Source organism: Balaenoptera acutorostrata, chromosome 8, assembly GCF_949987535.1.
Source record: "Balaenoptera acutorostrata chromosome 8, mBalAcu1.1, whole genome shotgun sequence".
NCBI lineage: Eukaryota > Metazoa > Chordata > Mammalia > Artiodactyla > Balaenopteridae > Balaenoptera > Balaenoptera acutorostrata.
In genome coordinates, this window is record NC_080071.1 from 49,489,958 (window position 1) to 49,511,124 (window position 21,167).

The following is a 21,167-nucleotide window of genomic DNA, read 5'->3' on the forward strand; positions in this document are numbered from 1 at the left end:
TTCTTAGATCCCTGGGACTCTCAAACTAAGGAAGAAGACTTCTTAAACCCAAGCCTAACCTGATACCAACCACTGGGTTAGCTCCTGTGGGGCTAGGGGTTAGACCTGTGTTGGGGGGTGTGGTATTCATGTAGTAGTTTGGAGGAACTCAATTTAGTCCAGAGATCCTGGGATTTTTTAGCATGTGTATGCCAAGCACTATAATAAGTTGTATACATTATCTTATTTACTTCTCACCACAACCATATGATATCATTATTATCTATTTTGTAGGTTAGGTGATTGAGTTTTAGAGTTTAATTTTAATTTCCTCAACATTATATAGCTATTAGTGTATAATAATAATTAGTGGCATAGTTTTCCATTGTGCTAATCAGCTTTGCCTTGTACAAAGCAAAATATAGTTATGAATTGTGAACAGTTAACACCATTCAGAACTCAGTATATTGACTTCTTCCCAGAAATGCATCCCTTAAAATTTTATGTAATCATTGTAATGGCTATACTCCATTTCTTGCTCAGTTACTTATTCTTAAACTTTATGTGACTCTGCTTGTTTTACATCTTAAGTTGCCTGAGAAAGAATCCTAAACAGAAACCTTTTTATTTGGTTTGGTTTGTCTTTGGCATTGTTGTTTTGTTTGGCTCTAGATTCCATAGGGTCAAATCATCATGTGCGCATGTAACTAGTCACAGTAAATTAAGGAAGTACCTAGGGCTCCTCCCCCCCCCCCCACCATTTTATTGTCAAATAAAATCATGACTCTAGAGGAATTGCATGTTGTCAAACTAGTATTTTTTATTTTCCTGAAATCTTTTCTGAGTTGGGCATTAAGGTAGATGCAAACCCCACTCCCTGCAAATTTTACATACGTGCTTTCCGTATGAAATTTTTTTGTTTGTTTGAAAAGGTTTCAGACAAAGGGTTTCATGGCTAAAACAATTACTGGCAGAGAGATTTTGGATGTACAAGTTGGATCGGCATGTAAAGGACCTGAAGGCCAGCATATGGATTTGAGCTTTATCATAATTTGGCTTTGGGGAGCCACATGATTAGAAAGATGTTTTAGACACAGTAGTGCATAGGATAGTAATCTGATATGATATGTCTGGGTATGACTAGTTTAGATTAAGAGTAATTCTAGAGTCTAGATTTCCTAACTCTAAAAGAGCTCAATAATTGAAAGAGATGTTGTAATTCATCAAAATGTGTAGATGACTAATGATGTTCAAGTGCAACTGCCATTAAGGCACATGACTGACATTATCTGCATATCAGTTGACAGCACCATCTGGTGATTCCTAGCCAGACACATCGTATATTACACTTATTGCACAATTATTCTTATCATTCTTCAATTAGTAACATAGTGTGATTTACCAACAAATTTCTCTCTGCCTTAGTCTTATAATATGGAGATGATAATGGCATCTATTTTAAAGGGTATTCGTAAGAAATAAATGATTTAATTCTGTATGTGCTTAACAGCAGAGCCTGACATACAGTGAGGCTCAATAAATACGCGTTGCTATTATTGCTGCTGTTGTTGCTATCAGTTCTGTTAGGAATGTTTAACAATTCTTATTTTTACAACTTATATTTTATTTTCTAGCTACTCTGCTAAAAGCTAGAATGAAACAGCTGCCGGCAGCAACAGTTCGCCTCCTTTCAAGTTCTCAAATAATCACTTCAGTGGTCAGTGTCGTAAAAGAGCTCATTGAAAACTCCTTGGATGCTGGTGCCACAAGCATAGATGTTAAACTGGTGAGTGTCCCTGAGATGCTGCCAAGTTCCTTTAAAGCAAAAAAGGGTTGGACAGATGTTTTCTCCTTAGAATTATTACCTCTTTTCTTTATATACCAGTAAATTATTCTTAGGACATTGAACCCTTTGTCTTGTTTAAGAGTAAATTCTTAAAAATAAGTTTTAATTTAGATCAGTGTTACAGTAACATTAAAGGAAATATAAAGGAAAGCTTATTCTAAAGGACTCTATCACATAAAACATGAATTTAGTTTGTCTGTATTTTCTACTAATACTTATCCTTGGTTATTTGTGTTTACTTGTTTTATATATTCTCATTTGAATTTTGTTTTTTCTACCTAATCTTATTTCAGAACTGTGTGCCTTGTTGCTTCATAGTTTTCACATTTTTAAATTTAAGTGCTACATATTAAATCATTTGAGTTAGTAATGACTTATGACTCTTATTATGATGTATAACAATTAGTCTTCAGGTCTACTTACCCTGTTATAAGTTACTAGCTCATGGAGGTAAGGTCTATATTTTTTTGTGTCCTCTATCCCTCTCCAGTATCTGGTACATAAATGATAAATAAATTTAAGTGAATGTAAGAATACATTTTTTGTAATCTCCAAATTATCAGATACTCATATTATTTCTGGTATTATGGCATTAGAAAGACTACTGATACGAATATCTTTGTAGGAAAGAGACCTTCCCTTTTCATATACATATGCATATATTATATATATGTTACCCATTTGCTCCTTGTAAAAACTCTATGAATTAGCTACTGCTATACTCATTTTATAAATAATTGAGGTTCTGAGAACTTTCCCAAAGTCATGTAAGTAGTAAGTACTGGAGCTGAGATTGCAATCCAGGTCTTTATGACTCTAAAACTCATTCAGGATCTTTCCTCTATGCCAGTGGTTTTCATAACATTTGGGTACATCAGTAATTTTAGGGAGTCTGTTAAAACAGTTATTGGGCCGCAGAATTTCAGATTCTAAGTAGGGCCCCAACTTTGTGTTTCTAACAAGTTTCTAGTTGATGCTGAGAACCGCTGTTCTGTAGTGTATCAAACCGCTACTTAGGTTTTAAATAATATAGTAAAAGCTTTATAAACATGAAAAAATTAAATTAAACTGAAAGAAAGACATTTACTTTTTCTTAGACATTTTATGTAGTCAGTTCAGTCTGATTAGAATACAGTTGATAATAGTTAAATAGGATTATATAATTATATCTGACAAATTTAACTTAAGAATCTTAGGCAGGCAAACATATGTCTTGTTCTCAAAGTTCTTGGAAGAAAAACATAGTTTTTAGAAATAGTTTTACAGAGCCAACAGAAGTCCTCTTTAAAAAGTAAATTGAAGTACACATTTTTATCCTGCTGCATATTTAAGTCTCTTGACGTTTGCCAGTTCCTGCTTTGTAGAATTTAAGAATAAACAAGTCTGTTGCTTTACATAATAAGATCTGTTTCATTATAGTTTCATACAGTAATAACTGTTCTGACTAGGAATGTTTTCGTAATTAGTAAATTAAACATGTAGATATTATTTTAAACATTTAAACAGATCTTTGTGTTATTTTACTCAGGCGCCTGGAGTTCTTATTTATATTGAAAGATTTGCATTTCTATAGTTAATTATTTTTCTATAAAATGAAGCAGACAAGCTATTCCCAGAAAGATAATTTTTAGATGGAGGGAGAGATAAGAAACTAAATCTTAGGTGTCTCCCCCCAACACCTTTTATTTCTAATTTATCTAAAAAGTAATGACACAGTATTATATAATTTTAGGTTATTAAAAAGTATTATTTTTAAATAGCAGAGTCATTATAATTGTAGGAAGATTTTTTTTTCCCTTTATAACATGCATTTAAGGCCATACACATAAACTTTGTGGAGTAAAGCTTACGATAGAAGCTTGCTACCAAATTTAGAACATGGTATTCATAGAAAGTGTGATCACTCTAGGAATTTAGGCTTTGTATTTGTCATGTATGCATATTTTTAGTATTAAATTACCAATATTAAGCTATGATTTGTTTTTTTCCCTCCATTTTCAAATTAAAAACTCTCTGAGATTGCCAGTTAGCTATATTTTCTCAGCAGTCTGTTAGGTGACTATTTGCAGAAAGAAATTTAGAAAGTTATAATGTAGCAGATTTTTATTTATTTATGAAAGCAATAAGTAGCTCAGGGACAAAGTATTAAAAATCAGATTGAATAATGATGATTGCTAGACTCTCGGTGGGTAGAACCAGCTGGTGTTTTTGATGGTGATGGTATTCTGTTTTATATGAGAGATTATATATACAAAGGTGTATATAACTTAGAAGAATATTTCTGGGCAAGTTCAAACATAAATTTAAACATAAATACCTATCATACTGAAACAATTTTAGGGAACCTTGAAGATCATACTGATCTCCTTATTTTACAGTTGAATCTGAGTCCAAGGAAAACAAGGGACTTGCCCTTAGTACCATAACTAGGAATTGGTAGAGTTAAGAATTTAAACTCTTAGTTCTTTAATGTTAAGTTTCCATAAAAGATAGATAAATGACAAAACCATTTCACTTGTGTTACATTCTGTTTGTAAATGTGATAATAGTTTAATGTCCTTATATACTAAAAGTACTGTTTAACTTTCATAGGAGAACTATGGATTTGATAAGATTGAGGTGCGAGACAATGGTGAGGGTATCAAGGCTGATGATGCACCTGTGATGGCAATGAAGTACTATACCTCAAAAATAAGTAGCCATGAAGATCTTGAAAATTTGACAACTTACGGTTTTCGTGGAGAAGCCTTGGGGTCAATTTGTTGTGTAGCTGAGGTGAGGTAATTTGTATTGACTATTTTAGTGGTTTCATAATAACACAATATTAGAATTAAGAGACAACTCACCCAGAATTTGGCAAAGAGTTTTTTTTTTATTGCGTAAAATGTACATTCTATTGTGTAAAATATACATAAAATTTACTATTTTAGTCATTTTTAAGTGTACAATTCAATGGTATTAAATACATTGACATTGTTGTGTAAGCATCACCACCATCCATCTCCAGAACTTTTTCATCATCCCAAACTGAAACTATGCCCATTAAACAATAAACCTCTATTCTCCTTTACCCCGTCCACTGGTAACCAGTATTCTACTTTCTGTCTCTATGAATTTGACTGTTCTAGGTATGTCTTATAATTGAAATCATACACTATTTGTCGTTTTGTGTCTGGCTTATTTCACTCAGCATAATGTTTTTAAGACTCATACATGTTGTAACATGTATCAGAATTTCATTCTTCTTAAGACTGAATGATACTCTGTTGTATCCATTCATCTGTCAATGGACATTTGGGTTGTTTCCACTATTTGGCTCTTGTGAATAATGCTGCTATGAATATTGGTGTACAGATGTCTGTTTGAGTCCTTGCTTTCACTTTTTTGGGTATATACCCAGAAGTGGAATCACTGGATCAAATGGTCCAATAGTCCCCTCTTATCCATGGATTTGCTTTCCATGGTTTCAGTTACCACAGTCAACCACTGCCGGAAAATATTAAGTGGAAAAATTCCACAAATAATTCATAAATTTTACATTGTGCACCATTCTGAGTAGCATGATGAAATTTTGTGCAATTCTCTGTCCTGCCTGGGACGTGTATCATCCCTTTGTCTTGCATATCCACGTTTTATACACTACCAGCCTGTTAGTCACTTTCTAGCCATCTGGGTTATCAGATCTGTCAAGGTATCATAGTGCTTGTGTTCAAAGGAACCCTTATTTTACTTAATAATGGCCCCAAAGTGCAAGAGCAGTGATGCCAGCAATTCAGGTATTCTCTTACTGTGCCTAATTTATAAATTAAACTTTGTCTTAGGTATGTATACATAGGAAAAAGCATAGTATATACAGGGTTTGATACTATCTGCAGTTTCAGGCATCCATTGGGGGTCTTGAAACATGTCTCCCGCAGATAAAGGGGACTACTATAATTCTGTTTAATTTTTTGAGGAATGGCAAAGAGTGTTTTTCAGTGGTAACATTTATAAGAGGAAAAAATGGTTTAGTGATCCACTGACTTGGGAAAGTATTAAAATTAAACAGGTATCTTAACTATAAGCACTTCTCAGAGCCTTTACTGTACTAAAGTGCATTGTGAATCTCTGAGGTTGGTGGTTTATAGTACAGACATTTCCTGCACTTACTTGACTATGAAACTCTTTTATTGAGACACATATCACTGTTATTCTGTTGTGCTGTGGAATGCACTCTGGAAATACTACTCTAGTCAATACAGATAACTAGATTGTGCTCTAGAGATGTGCATTGACTTGAGCTAAACCCTAGCTAGAACTTTGCTCTCCTGACTGCTAGATGTTTTCAATTTCTATGAACCCTTAAGTTCAGTGCCTGACCCACTCCATTGCATAGTACCAGTTATACGTCACTGCCTCTGCCCTAGGTTACATAACTAGTTTGTGGCAAAGCCCATCTAGAACCTTGATCTCTTCATTTCCATGTATCTCAGTTATGTTTGATCACTAGTTTCTTTGTGCTGTACTGTTATTCTGTGTGTGTTAGGCTCTGTTTTATAGTGTGATAGTATCTGTGTGCCAGTGAGTGACATGGTAATTGTGAGGGTCTCTTTAGCTACCTAAGTTTGCCCAGTGACTGTGTATCCTTTCTTTTGTGCTTAGGCTGGCAGACCCTGTTTGGGTGAGCGTGTGCAGGTGCAGTAAAATGATAGGACTTTATACTTATTGTCCCAGAAAAGTGGCAAGGACATGAGATATTGTTGCTATTTCTTTATCTATTTAGTAGCCTAGTCTCCCCAGCAATGATATATTCTCCAGGCTTATTTTGGTCTTCCTTTGGCCCTTCTGCCTTTAGGATGCTGGCAAAGTGTAGGTTTTCTGTTTTCTGTGGAAAGGGTCCCAGCTAGGTATTCACTTACTCTTTGACTTCGGGGCTCTGTAAGCTGATGCCTATGTAAGAAAGAAAAATTGTGGGTTGGGGAAGAGATGGGGGTTAAAGTGGGAGGTTTTGCTGTTCTGGTACAGAGGACTAAGGGCCCTTGCTTGTTAGAATCCAGATGTTCAGACATCACTAAAGAAGGAAAGACCTTGTCATTCGTTAAGTGCATTCTGCTTAAAATCTCTATCCAAAATCTAGCACACCGTGTGCTTTCTCTATCTTTCTCAGCTCTTGCTTTATTTAGAGTTCACTGAGTTTCCAAATAGATTTTAGGGAAGAGCAACTAGAGGGTACAACTGGCCATTGCCCATTTTTATCCCCAGAGACTGTATATGGGAACCTATAGCCCTAGAATCTTGTACAAAGAGTCTGTTTTTAAAATGGGGTGGGATTTGTACCAAGGAAGCTTTGAAGCTTCCAGTGCTAGTACTACTGTTGGAGTTCTCAGTGGCTATTTTAGAAATCATATAATTTGTTTGAGAATAAAAGTATTCCCTTTTTTAGCTGTCATCCAAATTTGGCAGATAGTTGTTAAGCTTTATTTTGGCAAGTATTGTTGAATAATATATTGTTCAGCTTTTCTGTATTTTCTATAAGATGTATATAATAACCTTTCAGGACTGAAGTTGGTCATTATCAACTTTGTCTGCTAGGTGGCAGTACTATACTTAGTCTTTTAAAATACATTGTACATCAGCCATGATTTCTCCAAATTTTCACTGTAGTTCTGATTTTAGATGGCAGTTTTGCAAGTCCTTATCCAGTGATACTCTCTATCTTGTTTTTTTATTTGATTACTTAAGCCCACTTGATAATCCAGGTTTATCATTTTGCCTTGTTTTATTTTTGAGGCATTTGAATGCCTTAAGTATAAATATTTAAAGTAATTTTGTTCATCAAAATCACAAAAGGAATAAAAAAATTGTCAAAGTATCACAATAATAGAAATCTATAAGCTTTAAAAAAATTATGTTCAGTTTACATATTGCAATGTCAAGTGTTTATCTTAGAAAATATTCCAGTATTTTATGGACTCTCTTTTCTTGTAAGTCTTTGGGAAAATCACACATAGATAAGTGTGTGTGTGTGTGTGTGTGTGTGTGTGTGTGTGTGTGAATATTTATGTATGTATACTTCAGATCAAGATTTAGACCATTATCAGCATCCCTGAAGTTTTCTCTCATGTCCCCTCCCATTTAGTACACCTCAAAGGTAATGGCTATTCTGATCTCTATCAATATAGATTAGTCATACCTGTACTTGAACTTGATCTGAATGGAATCTTACAGTAAGTACTATTTTGTCACAGATTTTTTGATGATTTAGATTTGATTGTTTCTTATAAAGGGGACTCGTATTAGTAGTGGACCCTTACCCACCTCATACAGGGCAACCTGCATCCAATGACTAGTTGATGCGGGGTTGTAAGGGCCTTATTCTAATTCAGAAGCACCTCTGCCATACTGTTTCTGCTCCAGAGTGCCCCCCTGGGGTCTGCCAAGGCCTTGTGACTGTGGCACAGCCTCACTTCTCTTTCTGCCCTGCCCCCACAAGTGATCATCTCTGGAGCACTCCCCAGTGCTGGTCTCCATCTCAGTCTTTTATGGTTTAGTCTCCTTATATTACTGATAAGGAAAACGAGGTCTTGTGAAGCCAGATGCCAGGTTTTCTCACCCCAACTTCAAAACACAGTCTAATAATCAGTCGGCTAATATTTCAGTATCTACTGTATGCAGGGTTCTGTGCTAAGTAGTTTACTTCAGAGGAACTGTGCACAGTGAAGTAAATGGAATATGAAAATTGTGACCTGTTTAGAGACACATAATATATCCATGGCAAAGCCAAAAATTCATTTACAATTTCATGCCTCTCAGTAATGAGTTTTCTACAGTAGGTCATGCTGCTTTCTTACTAGCATGGTTATAAAGGTATTTATAAGTTTAAAAATACCTCATATTAAAAAAACAAAACAAAAAACCTCATATTAAAATAATAAATATACTCAGGCCCACAGTGCTCAATAGAGAGGTTATCAAAGAGTAGTCAAGTTGAAAATTATATGGGAGGGTTCTGAGTAGTATTTCAGAAACACAGAAAGTAATACCTGGTTGTGAAGGTCAATTCATTTAAAAATTAAAAATTGTTATTCAGCAAGGCAAATTAACGAGTGCTTCTTTGGGGAAAAAATTCACTTTTTAAACAATATTCTTTACCATTCAGAAATAATTGAAGTTTCAGGTATAGAAGTTGCATGTTTATTTTAAAGGCTCCAACTTATTTTGAAAATCTTTGGATAGAGATTGCAGTTACATAATAAAAATTAGTGATTTGGTCATTTTATCTGCCAGACTAACTGACGTAGATAATTTTAAAGTCATACAGATGTAAATCATCTCAGACTCGGTAGATTGATAATATGCAATTGGGATATAGTTTTGTCACACTATTAAACAGCCATCATCCAAAACTGTTGAAATTATTTTTTGTTAGATTATTTTAAAGATGTTAATAATTTTAGTTATAAAAAGAAAAAATTAAGTAGACTTTCAGCAAAATTGGCTGAAGAAATTTAAAATACATCTAATTCTGTTTTTTTTATTTATACATTTTAAAAGAATGGGCAGTTTTCCTAATTTGTCAATTATAAAATGACTTCCAATCTTAAACAGTCCAAAAGAGTAAAAAAAAATTTATATCTACAGAGTGATCTATTGGTATTTAAAACTGGAATTACTGCTTCCATAATCTGTGATGAAGGTGTCAGTGCCTGAAACAAATTGATACGATTTTTTAAAAATTGTATCATCAAGCATAACTTCTCTTGAAATTTATTGTTGTTTGTGGAGCAATAATTTTGGGATATTTGTCAGTCTTCAGTGTTAAATTCCTGATACTAATTACTAAGCATACTGACTAGAATGAGCTAGAGATAGTGAAAATCCTGTTTTGACCTGTTCATAAAATTTTTTAAGAAGACTGTATATATTCTTCCTGTTACATAATAAAACACACAATAAAAGATTTTATTTCCTTTTAGGCTGATATTTTGTATACATTATGTTAAAAATGATCTTTTTTTCTCCAAGGAAATATATGAGAAACTCATAAGTTTTTTGAAATAGATTTTAAATGGAGGCTAAATTACATCTCAGTTTTCAGAGGAATACCGAACAGTTTTGATATGTTTTGTTTTCTTCAAATTAGAACACACTCTGGACGAAGATTCAGAAGCCTAATTATCATTTCCAAGAGTTTAAATAAGAGAGTTGGCCAAAGGCATAAAACAGGTTGACTTTTCCGAGAGCCAATTTTTTTTTTAATCTATAAAGTGCAGATAATGATTTGAGAGTTAAATGAAATAATATGTATTAAAGTATCTAGAATATGGTCATGTGCCATGCAGATGAAAGTTATTTTTATTCTGGACTTGAATGTGAAAAGTAGCATGCGTCTGTATCACATAAGGTGATGGCGTCATCAGGCTTGCTCATTCTCTTGTTGGTAAGCAGTATTTCACCTTAACTTTCAAAGTTTATGCAGACTCCTCAACATTTTCAGGAAATCCTTTCTAAAATTTAACCGCCATTCCTAGGTAAATTCCTTCTAATTCTCACCAATGGTCTTTATTCTGTAGCTTAAGTTCACTTTTTTTCTCTTGTTTTTCCCTGGGAAGAATTAGAAGAGTTGCCAGCCATCCTCTTGCATAAAACTCATGTTTATTGATTCATTCATCCAAATTTTTTAAAGTGGTTATAATGTGCTGTGTGTTATTTTGATCTATCAAGTTCATTATACATTTTGTGATGCGATGATAAGGGATGTATAGATTTGTTTTTGTTTTATGTTACATTAAACCTCCATGGCTTAAGGGGGGCAGAATGAGAAGCTAAGTCATTCTGTTTTGAAGATGGGAGTTGGGATGCCCTTATCTGTGGTTCCACATAGCTGTAAAAGAGTAGTAGAGGGAAGCCTCTAGGTTCATTCTGCTGTTTCCTGCTTCCTGTTCCACAGTGTAGGATACCTGCTGTGTCCTTTAGAGCCATTGTGGTAGGGCTTTAATTAGAATAGGCACAGGATTTTTGAAACACTTGGTATATCCTGCTTCCTAAATAAATGCAGCCTTCTCACAAATAATAAAACTCTGCTGAAAGGAGAAAAGCCAGGGCCAAGATCTCCCTGTTGCTAGTCCCCCTCAGTGGACTATCTGGAGGAAGGCTCTGAAATCATAGTATACAGTTATGCACAGGCAGGCAGGCATACTCACACAGAGAAAGAAAAAGACATTTCAGTGATCCATACACAGTCCATATTTTAGCTGAATCCTGAGGACCATTTACCTTAGTTTTCAGATTCGTGTTTTTGTGCCAAAGTATTTGTCCAAAAGTCAGCCAAAACAAAACAAAAAAACCCACAAAACTTTAATATGATTATCTTCATTGAATTTTTGTCAAGAGAGGATATTTTTTTCTCATGAATTGCTAGGATACATCCTAAGCTTTTCAATTTACTTTCTTTCTAAAACATTGAGAAAAATTGTGCTTATCTAAAGTTTAAATGCTTTTATGTAATTTTAACTTTGTAATAGTACTATAATTTCTTGAAACTCAGTAACTGGACCAGACAGTCAGTTTTTAATAACTGATAACTAATATAACCTCTAAGGACTTCTAAAACTTCTTTTAAAATAAACCTCTCATTTAAAAATTCTTTAAAATAAATTTATTTCTTTCCTTGACACCACTAGATTCATTCACTGCCACAGTTCCTCAATGTCTCTAGTAGGAAGCACCAGTAATAATTTGTAATATTGGAGATGCTCCTGATGGTGGAGTTACTACAGATTGGAATGTGTTAGCTGCTTCACAGCTAACACATTCTGAACCTGTGCCTCGTCCAAAAAAAGGTTTCCTGCCCAGGACACAGGGTCATATGATGAAATGAACTCTTGAAATACAATTCCTTCCTTTGAGGAACACACTGTATTTCATGAATTTGTGAAACGTGCTTAGGCGTGTTATCCTTCACTGTCTTTTGAAGTGAATTGCAAAGGATTTCCTATCTAAATAAATTTCATAGTACCCTAAACATTCTAGTTTTTTAAATTTTGACATTGGAAAACAATATTGTGTTCTCTTTTTTTTTACTATAACATAAATGTTACATTATGACCACTAAGGTCCTATTTTGTTTTTTAGCACTTCAGTTTATTCATCTTGGCTGGAGTATATTTATTATTCACTAATGTGTTTAAAGGATGAACACGTTAATATCTGTAGAATGCTCTTAAGTAGTTAACACAAAAACCCATGTAACCTTATAAAGTATTAGCATCATCTTCATCTTATCATCACCGTCCTCTTAAAATGATAGTGTAATCATTTATTCAGGACCATCTAGCAAGCCACTGGCAGAGTTAGTACTAGAACTCAGAGTTTCAGGGCTGCCTTTGCTCAGTGACACCAGCTTTAGGTCAGGTGGCTAGCTCTTTGGAGAATAGAAATAGAATTCAGTTGACCTTGGCATTTTGGAGAAGTAGTTGGTTAAATGTAGAATTGTTTTTAAAGGGACAATCATAGAGTAATTAAATTAGAAACAGGAAAGAAAATCTCTAGCAATTTCTGTCTTCTTTGTTTTAAACAAACTACTAGGGGAAATCACTATTGGACACAATAGAGTTGGGATGTACGTGGGAAGATTGAGATTGGTTATCAGGAAAACTTTTAAAATACAACTTTTGAGCCATGGAATATATTTTTAGAAGAAGTAGAATAATCACTTAAGTGTATACAGAGGCTCACAACTTTGTTTCAGGTACAACTCTTTGAGGGAACAGTTTTGACAGAAATAGCAGCCTGCAGCAATGAGCCTCTAATAAGGATTTTATGGACCTCACCCTTAGACAGAACCTAATAGACTCTACTAGTACTGTAAGCTAGAGAAACCAAATTTTTTTGTGGTGACTCTGGTTTTCCCTCATGGTACCCACATGTTCCACAGAGCCATCTGGTCTACCAGAGATTAGGGCATGGTTAGGGCTTGGTGACAGAACCATCAAATGTAGACCCAACTGGACCTGGATGAGTTCCAACAGTGGAGCTGTATATTTGTGGCTTCTTTCTAAATTATATAGATTTATTTTAAGATAGCTCTGCTGAGTTCATGGATGGCTGAGAAAGATTGCTCCCACTTTTGGATCAACATTACTCACTAGAAATGTGAGGAGGCTACCCTTTTCTGAATCCACCCTGCTTTTTTTTTGCCAGCATTCCCACTCCCCACCTATGGTATTTTCTGATAATGGAATGTTTTACTACTGTTATAGCATGTACTCTTCTAGTAATCTCACAAAGTAGGTAAATAGAAAGCTGAGGGTGAGGATGGCTCAGAAGAGTTCAGACATTCTTAAAATTTATATTTCTATGACTGTAACATCTTAGGAAATATTTTCATGCTGAATGGAATCCTTTCTTACATGTTTTAATGCTAGTTTTTTTAATTAATAAAAATTTTACATTTAAAACAGTGAGTTCTAAGCTTGGGTTTAAGAAAAAACTGCCCATAAATATACATATATGTATAATTTATTTATTTTTATTCTTTTGAACCATTAACTTGAAATAGAGAAGTGCAGTTTTATCAGAATATAAAGGAAGGAGGGAATGATCACTTTACAAAAGGATTTTTCACTTTGCCAACAAATTTATGGAAATTGTCTGTTAAAAAGCAAGCTTCCCTAATGCAGTTGATTTGATTTTACAGATGTAAGTCACTTAATACATACAATACAATAGCCATTTCAAGTATACTGATTTGTGTGTGTTTTAAAGTAAAATATTTGAAATAAAAATCGGTAATTTGCAACATAGAAAATGTAAGCTAGCCTATTGCTTATTAATGTAACTCTAAGGAATATTTCAAGAGAAATGGTTGTAAGACCTTATTAAGTAAAACTTCTATCAATCAAGGAAATGTGTAATTATTATTTTAAATCTAATTTTATAATAAGCCCACTGCAATAACTAAAATCATAATTTTATTAGAGTTTTTCTTATTCCAGGTTTTAATTACAACAAGGACAGCTGCTGATAATTTTAGCACCCAGTATGTTTTAGATGGCAGTGGCCACATAATTTCTCAAAAACCATCACATCTTGGTCAAGGTAAGAGAGAAGCTTTGTAGCATTCTTTGCCTTTTCTGTCTTAATTGTTTGTTTTAAAAAAATTGTTTACTCCTTAAATTCAAATGTATTGCTTTGGGTTTGTTTCTGATAAAGGCTGGTTAACTTCCAAGTGAACATTCAGCCTTACTTTACCTGCTAATCTTTTAAATACGTAGAGTTGTCCTCAAGAGGAACTGTGTGAAAGACTTTGAGCAACAATATGGGTTAGTTATTCTGTAAAACTCTTAAGAGCAGTTGTTTTACTATTACTGGATCACTAGTGTCTTCTTTATATATGAAGGATAATATTTTCTTTAAATGCCTGAAACATTATTGATTTAGTAATCATGATAATAAACCATCCTATCAAGATATTATGATTAAATAATTAATTTAAAATATACCTGTTTATGGAAAACTTCAAACATATGTACAAGTAGATAGAATAGAGCAGCGGTCCCCAATGTTTTTGGCACCAGGGACTGGTTTTGTGGAAGACAGTTTTTTCACAGACATGGGTGGGGGTGGTGGTGAACGCAAGCGATGGGGAGCGGCAGATGACACTTTGCTCGCTCGCCCGCCCGCCACTCACTTCCTGCTGTGCGGCCTGGTTCCTCGTAGGCCATGGACTGGTAGTGGTCCACGGCCTGGGAGTTGAGGACCCCTGGAATGGAGTACCCATCACTCAGTTTCAGTAGTTATCAACTCATTGCTAATGTTTCATCTAATACTCTCGGCCACTTCCTTCCTTTCTATATTATTTGAAGCAAATAAATATATTATAATTTATATCATATATAAGTATAATATTCTATTTGTAATTTAGTTCTTTTTTTTTTACATTTTTTTTAACTTTTTAAAATTTTGTATTTATTTATTAATTTTTTTGGCCACACACGCCACACGGCCTGTGGGATCTTAGTTCCCCAACCATGGATTGAACCTACACCCCCTGCATTGGAAGCACAGAGTCTTAACCACGGGACTGCCAGGGAGGTCCTGTAATTTAGTTCTCTAGTGTTTTATACACTTATGTAATTTTAGTACGTTTTAATTGACATCTTATTATTTGTAAGTTCCTCCACTTCTTATTTACTTCTCAAGAAAAATAATCTCTTCAGGCTTGAGTTTCACATATTTCCTCTAATCTTTTTCATGCTACTAACTTCTGGTAATGGGATCTATAAATTTGAGAGAATATTAAAGATATGCCCTGTTTAGAGTCATGTGCAAAAGAATTATTAGATCTGAAAAGGGACTTCTGTTGTTGTTGGGGGTTTGTTTTTGTTATTTGTCCTTCCAATTTTGTTGTAAGTTCATTTAAAATTTTTGGGTTCCTCGTTGTAATTTATCAAAGCACTATATATATATATATTTTTAAACATCTTTATTGGAGTATAATTGCTTTACATTGTTGTGTTAGTTTCTGCTGTATAACAAAGTGAATCAGCTATACATATACTTATATCCATATCCCCTTCCTCTTGCGTCTCCCTCCCACCCTCCCTATCCCACCCCTCCTATCCCACCCCTCTAGGTGGTCACAAAACACCGAGCTGATCTCCCTGTCAAAGCACTATATTTTTTTCTGTGATTTCTTCCCTCCAGTTTTCATGTTAAATTATTGGATTTATTTTTTTTCAAATGACTTCTGTTTGTCTTCATTGAAATTTATTTTCTTGTATCTTAATACTGATACCAAATTTTCTCATTCTTTCTCTTATTTTATAAATCCTCAAATTAGTTACTGATTACTTTTGCCCATTAAGAATTATTTTTGCATCTACATAAAGAGTTAATAGGAACTCTTAAGAAAACACACTTTTTTCTCATTTATTCAGTTAATAAAAATGAGCTCAAGTCTAATAGTGATTTAATTTGATGTATTATATTGTACATGTTTTAATTAAAAGTAATAGATTGTGATTCTTTTTTATGTACTGAAGATAAAGACAAGGAGAAGACATTTTTTAATATTGTCCCTATTCAGAAATGCTCTGACCCCAGTTCTTGGGTGTTTAGATTAAGAAACCATTAGGAGATATTTGAGTGGCTAACCTATGGAGTACTTTGAAGTAATCTAGTCACCTTATAAAACTTAATTGTATTTATTTTTATCTTGGTAGTAGCCAGTCTAATCTGGATGGCCAGTGGCTCTGCATCACTCACACTTCTCATGCTTTTCTGTATTCATCTCCATGGGAACTATGAAATAACAATCCTTAAATGTGGAATCCTTCTGATCTTTGCCCATTCGCTTATTGATTTTATTTTCTTGCTGACGTGAGTCTTCTCTACTTTAGTTTGACCACATAAGCATATTTAGAAATTTCTACAGTCAGTAAATGAACCTTATTTTCTTTAGCATATTCCTTTTATCTTAAGAAACTACCCACTTAGAAGGTCAACATTTGCAAAACCAGTTACTGCCTTTCATAACTCACTTTTTTTCCCCAATTACAGCCGGTTGCCTAGGAAAACAACAAAAAGTCAAACTCTTCGTTTCTTATTGGTCTATGCAGACATATAAAAATCCACAAGCACTTTCAAAAGTCTTTTACATTTATATTGCCTTAGTGCTGATAGTTTTTGAGTGATTGAATCACAGACTCACATTTCACCACCTGTCATTTAAATATTTTCTGTGTAAGATAAAACTACAGTACAACCATCCTAATTAATACCTGTGCATTTAGGGTTCTTGTAGATTGATTTCTGCTGTGGTGTGAATATACTTGCTTAACAGTTACTCCTCATATCATCTGATAGGATGATGACACCTGTAGATAGCCTAACTGTAGGTGCAGGGACAACTTACAACAAAATCTTTCTTAGGCATTGGAAAATTCATTACCCCTTTAAAACATGTTTTAAAATGTTTAAGAATAGTTTTGCTAGAGATTCCAGTTCTGGTTTTTCCAGATGTAGGTATTTGTTTTATGGATTAATTTAATCATTTTAAATGATTTATGTGTTTAATAGAATGTCATTTTAAATTACCCTTCTGTTCAGTTCTAAGACGTTTTTAAAATTAACAAGAAATGTAAAAATAAACTTCTAGCTTTTAAATTCTTTTACCAAGAACTCTGACTAAATTATTTGTTTTGGCCATATCTTTTTTCTGTCATCGCTTCTATTCTCTTTAACCTAGATAATCAGCATTAAGCTTTCTAAGTTGATTTACCCTCCTGGACAAATTCTTTTAACACCTCCTAGTACTTCTGCCTTAGGAATTTCTCAGATATCAAAAGTAGTATATTTAAAGTACTGTGATCAGGGTATATCCTTTCCCTACTCTGTTATTAGAGTAAAGCATCATGTTCTTTGTAAATCCCTGCTATGTGTGATTGTGCATGTGTTGAAGGATTTTTTTTTCATGTTGAGAATGGAACTTTATTCATTAAATAGTTTAAGAAAACTCTGATATAGTCAAGCAACCATACCTCTTTACATTAGGAATATAAATAGCTGCTTTTATAAATGGCATAACATAGGGTCATGTAAAAATATAACAGGGAGCATATTACAGACTGCAGTTTAATTCTGGTGTTTATAGAATGTGCTAAAGTTAGAGAGCTGAGCAGTTCTCTTGTAAAATATGATAGTATACTAGGGCCTCCTCCCTATTGGCCAGTATTACTTGGTACTTTTTTTAAGGATATACATTTCATTTGGAATCAGCAAAGTTTTCCATCATTAAGTTTTATTTGAACATATATATAATTCTTGGCTTACTGGTAATTCTCAGTTTGTTCAGAGAAAATAGTTTTAGCTGTTGAAGCAATGATTTATCAGTTAAGATATGGATTAGGTACAGTGTGGTCTTTGATGCAGACTTATATTTAAAAGCCAACATACATCTTTTCATAAACATATTTTGCCCTACTGATTTCTGCCTACCTTCCTTCCCACCATCTGTCCACAGCTACAGTATATGTCATTATATTTGCACAGGCTAGTGGAGAACACAGGTGAGTGAAGGGAATTCACAGACTAGTGGAAAACACAGATGAGTAAATAGGCAATGACAGTAAAAAGAAGCCACCAGCTGCCTAGAGGAAGGTGAGCGAATTTTTCAGAAAAGATAACATTTGAGTTTGAAGATGGTAGTAAGGAGGGGTGGGAGCATAACCTTTCAATAAGAGAAGAATGATGGCTCTAGAAGATTTCAGGAGACCATTGCTCTCTGTGTAACAATGAGGGGGGAAAACACATAATTTAAAAACTTGTATTTTTAAAAACTCATTGGAGAACTGTGTCACAAAGAAATTAAATGAACCAAGTTCAAGAGGAAGATGACCCTTCCTAGGTGCACCTAGGCACAAAGAGATTGGTGGCTACTTGTATCCCTGAGAGCATTAACTGAGCCTGGAGGCATAGGCATGCAAAGGAGCAAGCCTGCTATAGACAAGGGATCTTTTATGGCCCTAGGAGAAACCAGTTGAACTTTATTAGCCACATGTGAGCTGACATGACAGATTGGAGGATAGGATCCTCAAAAACAGAGCTAGTTCACCCAAGAAGCCAAATCTCATCAGGACTTTTGCTAGGTAAGCAGTGGTGAAGAAAGTTGGGACTGAGCTAGAGAGAGAAATATCTTAAAGTCTTACAGTACTTAGATCCCAAAGCCTTGCTAGAGGCAGAGAGAGACCTGATTCCATCCTCAAGACATTTGAAACCAGAAGTGAACTGGAACTAAATAAAGGGGCAACTCAGCTCCAACCCAGATGAACTCCTCTAATTATATATTGAAGAGATCTATTCTTCACTCTAGCTGTTTGATGAGAAGATGCAGTACCTTCACTGGGGGGAAATATCTATTTCAATATCTATTGTTCTTTTATATATTATGTCTGATGAAAATAAAAGTATTGAGAGACATGAAGAAAGGAAAGTGGGGTTCATAGTCAAGAGAAAAAAATAGGTGATATAAGCAAACTCGCAGATGTTTGAATTAGGGACAAGAACTTTTAAAACTACTGTTAAAGAATTTAGAGGAAAAGATGGTCTGCCCAGGCCAGAGTGGATGCTCAGCTTGTCCGAGGTGTGTGCTGGGGTGGTAGTGGGAAACAGGCCAGAGACCTGGGCAGTTTTAATCTGCTTCCTCTGCCTTATTTCAGGAGTAAGCAAGCATGTGTGTGCCCTTCATGAGTGGAGTCTAGGTTTCTTGTAGCCCACAGTCAATCCTGCTGGTTTTCAAACCACCTAAAGCGACTCATCTTCCTGGTGTTGGACCCCAGGGATGGGGCACCCAATAAGTGGTTCAAACCGCTCACTGCTCAGGGAGGATCTCTGAGCCTGTGTACTCCCTCCGTTTCTGTGCCCCCTCCAAGAAGAGGAGGGGGATTACACAGACTTGCTTCTCTTCCCCTCCTGCTCGATTTCATGTGCATCTTTCTTACACCTTTGGTTGTATAAGAGTCTTAATGACAGTCTCCAGTTTGTTTTCAGTAAGAATTGCTCTACAAGTAGATGTATTTTTGATGTGTTAGAGGGGGGAAGTGAGCTCTGTATCCTCTTTCTCTGCTATCTTGATCCCACCCCTCAACTTTTTAGTTAAATAAGTTCAAAGTTAAAAAAAACCTTTTGTTAGATTATCCTGTGTTTTGTATATTTGTTGTTGTTCAGGAGGTGAGGTAAATTAAACCAGGCAATTAGATATTATTTCAGATAAGAATTTATTTTTACTTGAAGTATAGTTGATTTACAATGTTGTGTTAGTTTCTGGTGTACAGCAAAGTGATTCAGTTTTACATATATATTATTTTTCATATTTTTTCCATTATAGGTTATTATAAGATATTGAATGTAGTTCCCTGTGCTATACAGTAGGACCTTGTTGTTTACGTGTTTTATATATAGTAGTTTGTATCTGCTAATTCCAAACTCCTAATTTATCCCTCCCTCCTGCCCTTTCTCCTTTGGTAACCATAAATTTGTTTTCTATGTCTATGAGTCTGTTTCTGTTTTGTAAATAAGTTCATTTATATCATATTTTAAATTCCACGTATAAGTGATATCATACTTTATTTGACTTTCTCTGTCTGACTTTTTTCACTTCGTGTGATAATCTCTAGGTCTGTCCATGTTGCTGCAAATGGCATTATTTCTTTCTATTTTATGGCTGAGTAATAGTCTGCTGTATACGTATACCACATCTTTTTTATCCATTCATGTGTCGATGGACATTTAGACTGCTTCCATGTTTTGGCTATTGTCAGTAGTGCTGCTGTGAACATTGGGGTGCATGTTTCTTTCTGAATTAGAATTTTCTCCAGATATATGTCCAGGAGTGGGATTGCCGGATCATATGGTAACTTTTTTTTAAGGAACCTCCATACTGTTTTCCATAGTGACTGTACCAATTTACATTCCCACCAACAGTGTAAGAGGGTTCTTTTTTCTCCATACCCTCTCTAGTATTTATTATTTGTAGACTTTTTAATGATGGCCATTCTGACCAGTGTGAGGTGATACCTCCTTGTAGCTTTGATTTACATTTCTCTGATAATTAACGATGTTGAGCATCAGATAAGAATTTTTAATTGAATAATTAAGGTTATCACATATGCTGTTAGCCTTATACCACCTATATATTTTAAAGTGCAGAATAAGCATCATCACCAGGTAGTTTGAATATCAGCAGATTTCTTAAGATACTGTACATTCTAGTAAGCCCATGTTTCTCTGCAGTGGTAGAAATAAGATTATTCTTGTTTAGATCACATAGAAGAGATCATACTTAGCAGGTCAGACCTGTTACAAATAGGAGAGCCTAGCAAGGGATCAGAATAGCTTGCAAGGTTGAGCCTTCTTTGTGTTCCCAGAGTTTGAAGAGGACTGGCCTTCAGTGATAAAAGGGATTAATTACTGATTGTATGTGGATTTGAAGATCTGTGAAGTTCCTTCCACATCTAAATATGCTTTCCTCTTATCTGCCAACAGGTACAACTGTAACTGCTTTACGATTGTTTAAGAATCTACCCGTAAGAAAGCAATTTTACTCAACTGCTAAAAAATGTAAAGAGGAAATAAAAAAGGTCCAGGATCTCCTCATAAACTATGGTATACTTAAACCTGATGTAAGGATTGTTTTTGTACATAACAAGGTAAGCATTATTGTACTTTCTACAGGATTTTTTTGGTATATGATATAATAAAGGGACAATGTATTTTATCTAAATCAGTTAGATATGTAAAGAGTCTTCTTTCAAAATTTGTCATTTGTTTCGCTTTTTCTTTATTGTTTAAAGAGCATCTTTAC

General features: G+C 34.6%; 1 protein-coding gene across 5 annotated transcripts in view; it reads left to right on the forward strand.

Moving 5' to 3' along the window:
* Positions 1–21,167, forward strand: part of PMS1 (PMS1 homolog 1, mismatch repair system component) — an 85,353-nt gene that overhangs the window by 3,857 nt on the left and 60,329 nt on the right. For all 5 annotated transcript variants that reach the window (XR_009008983.1, XM_007171473.2, XM_007171475.2 and 2 more), the window contains 4 exons: positions 1,614–1,765; positions 4,418–4,600; positions 13,801–13,903; positions 20,849–21,012. Coding sequence is in view for 4 of the 5 variants with exons in the window: in XM_007171473.2 (XP_007171535.1) it covers positions 1,634–1,765; positions 4,418–4,600; positions 13,801–13,903; positions 20,849–21,012 (582 nt within the window). In the remaining variant the exon portion in view is untranslated. The remainder of the gene's footprint in view (positions 1–1,613; positions 1,766–4,417; positions 4,601–13,800; positions 13,904–20,848; positions 21,013–21,167) is intronic.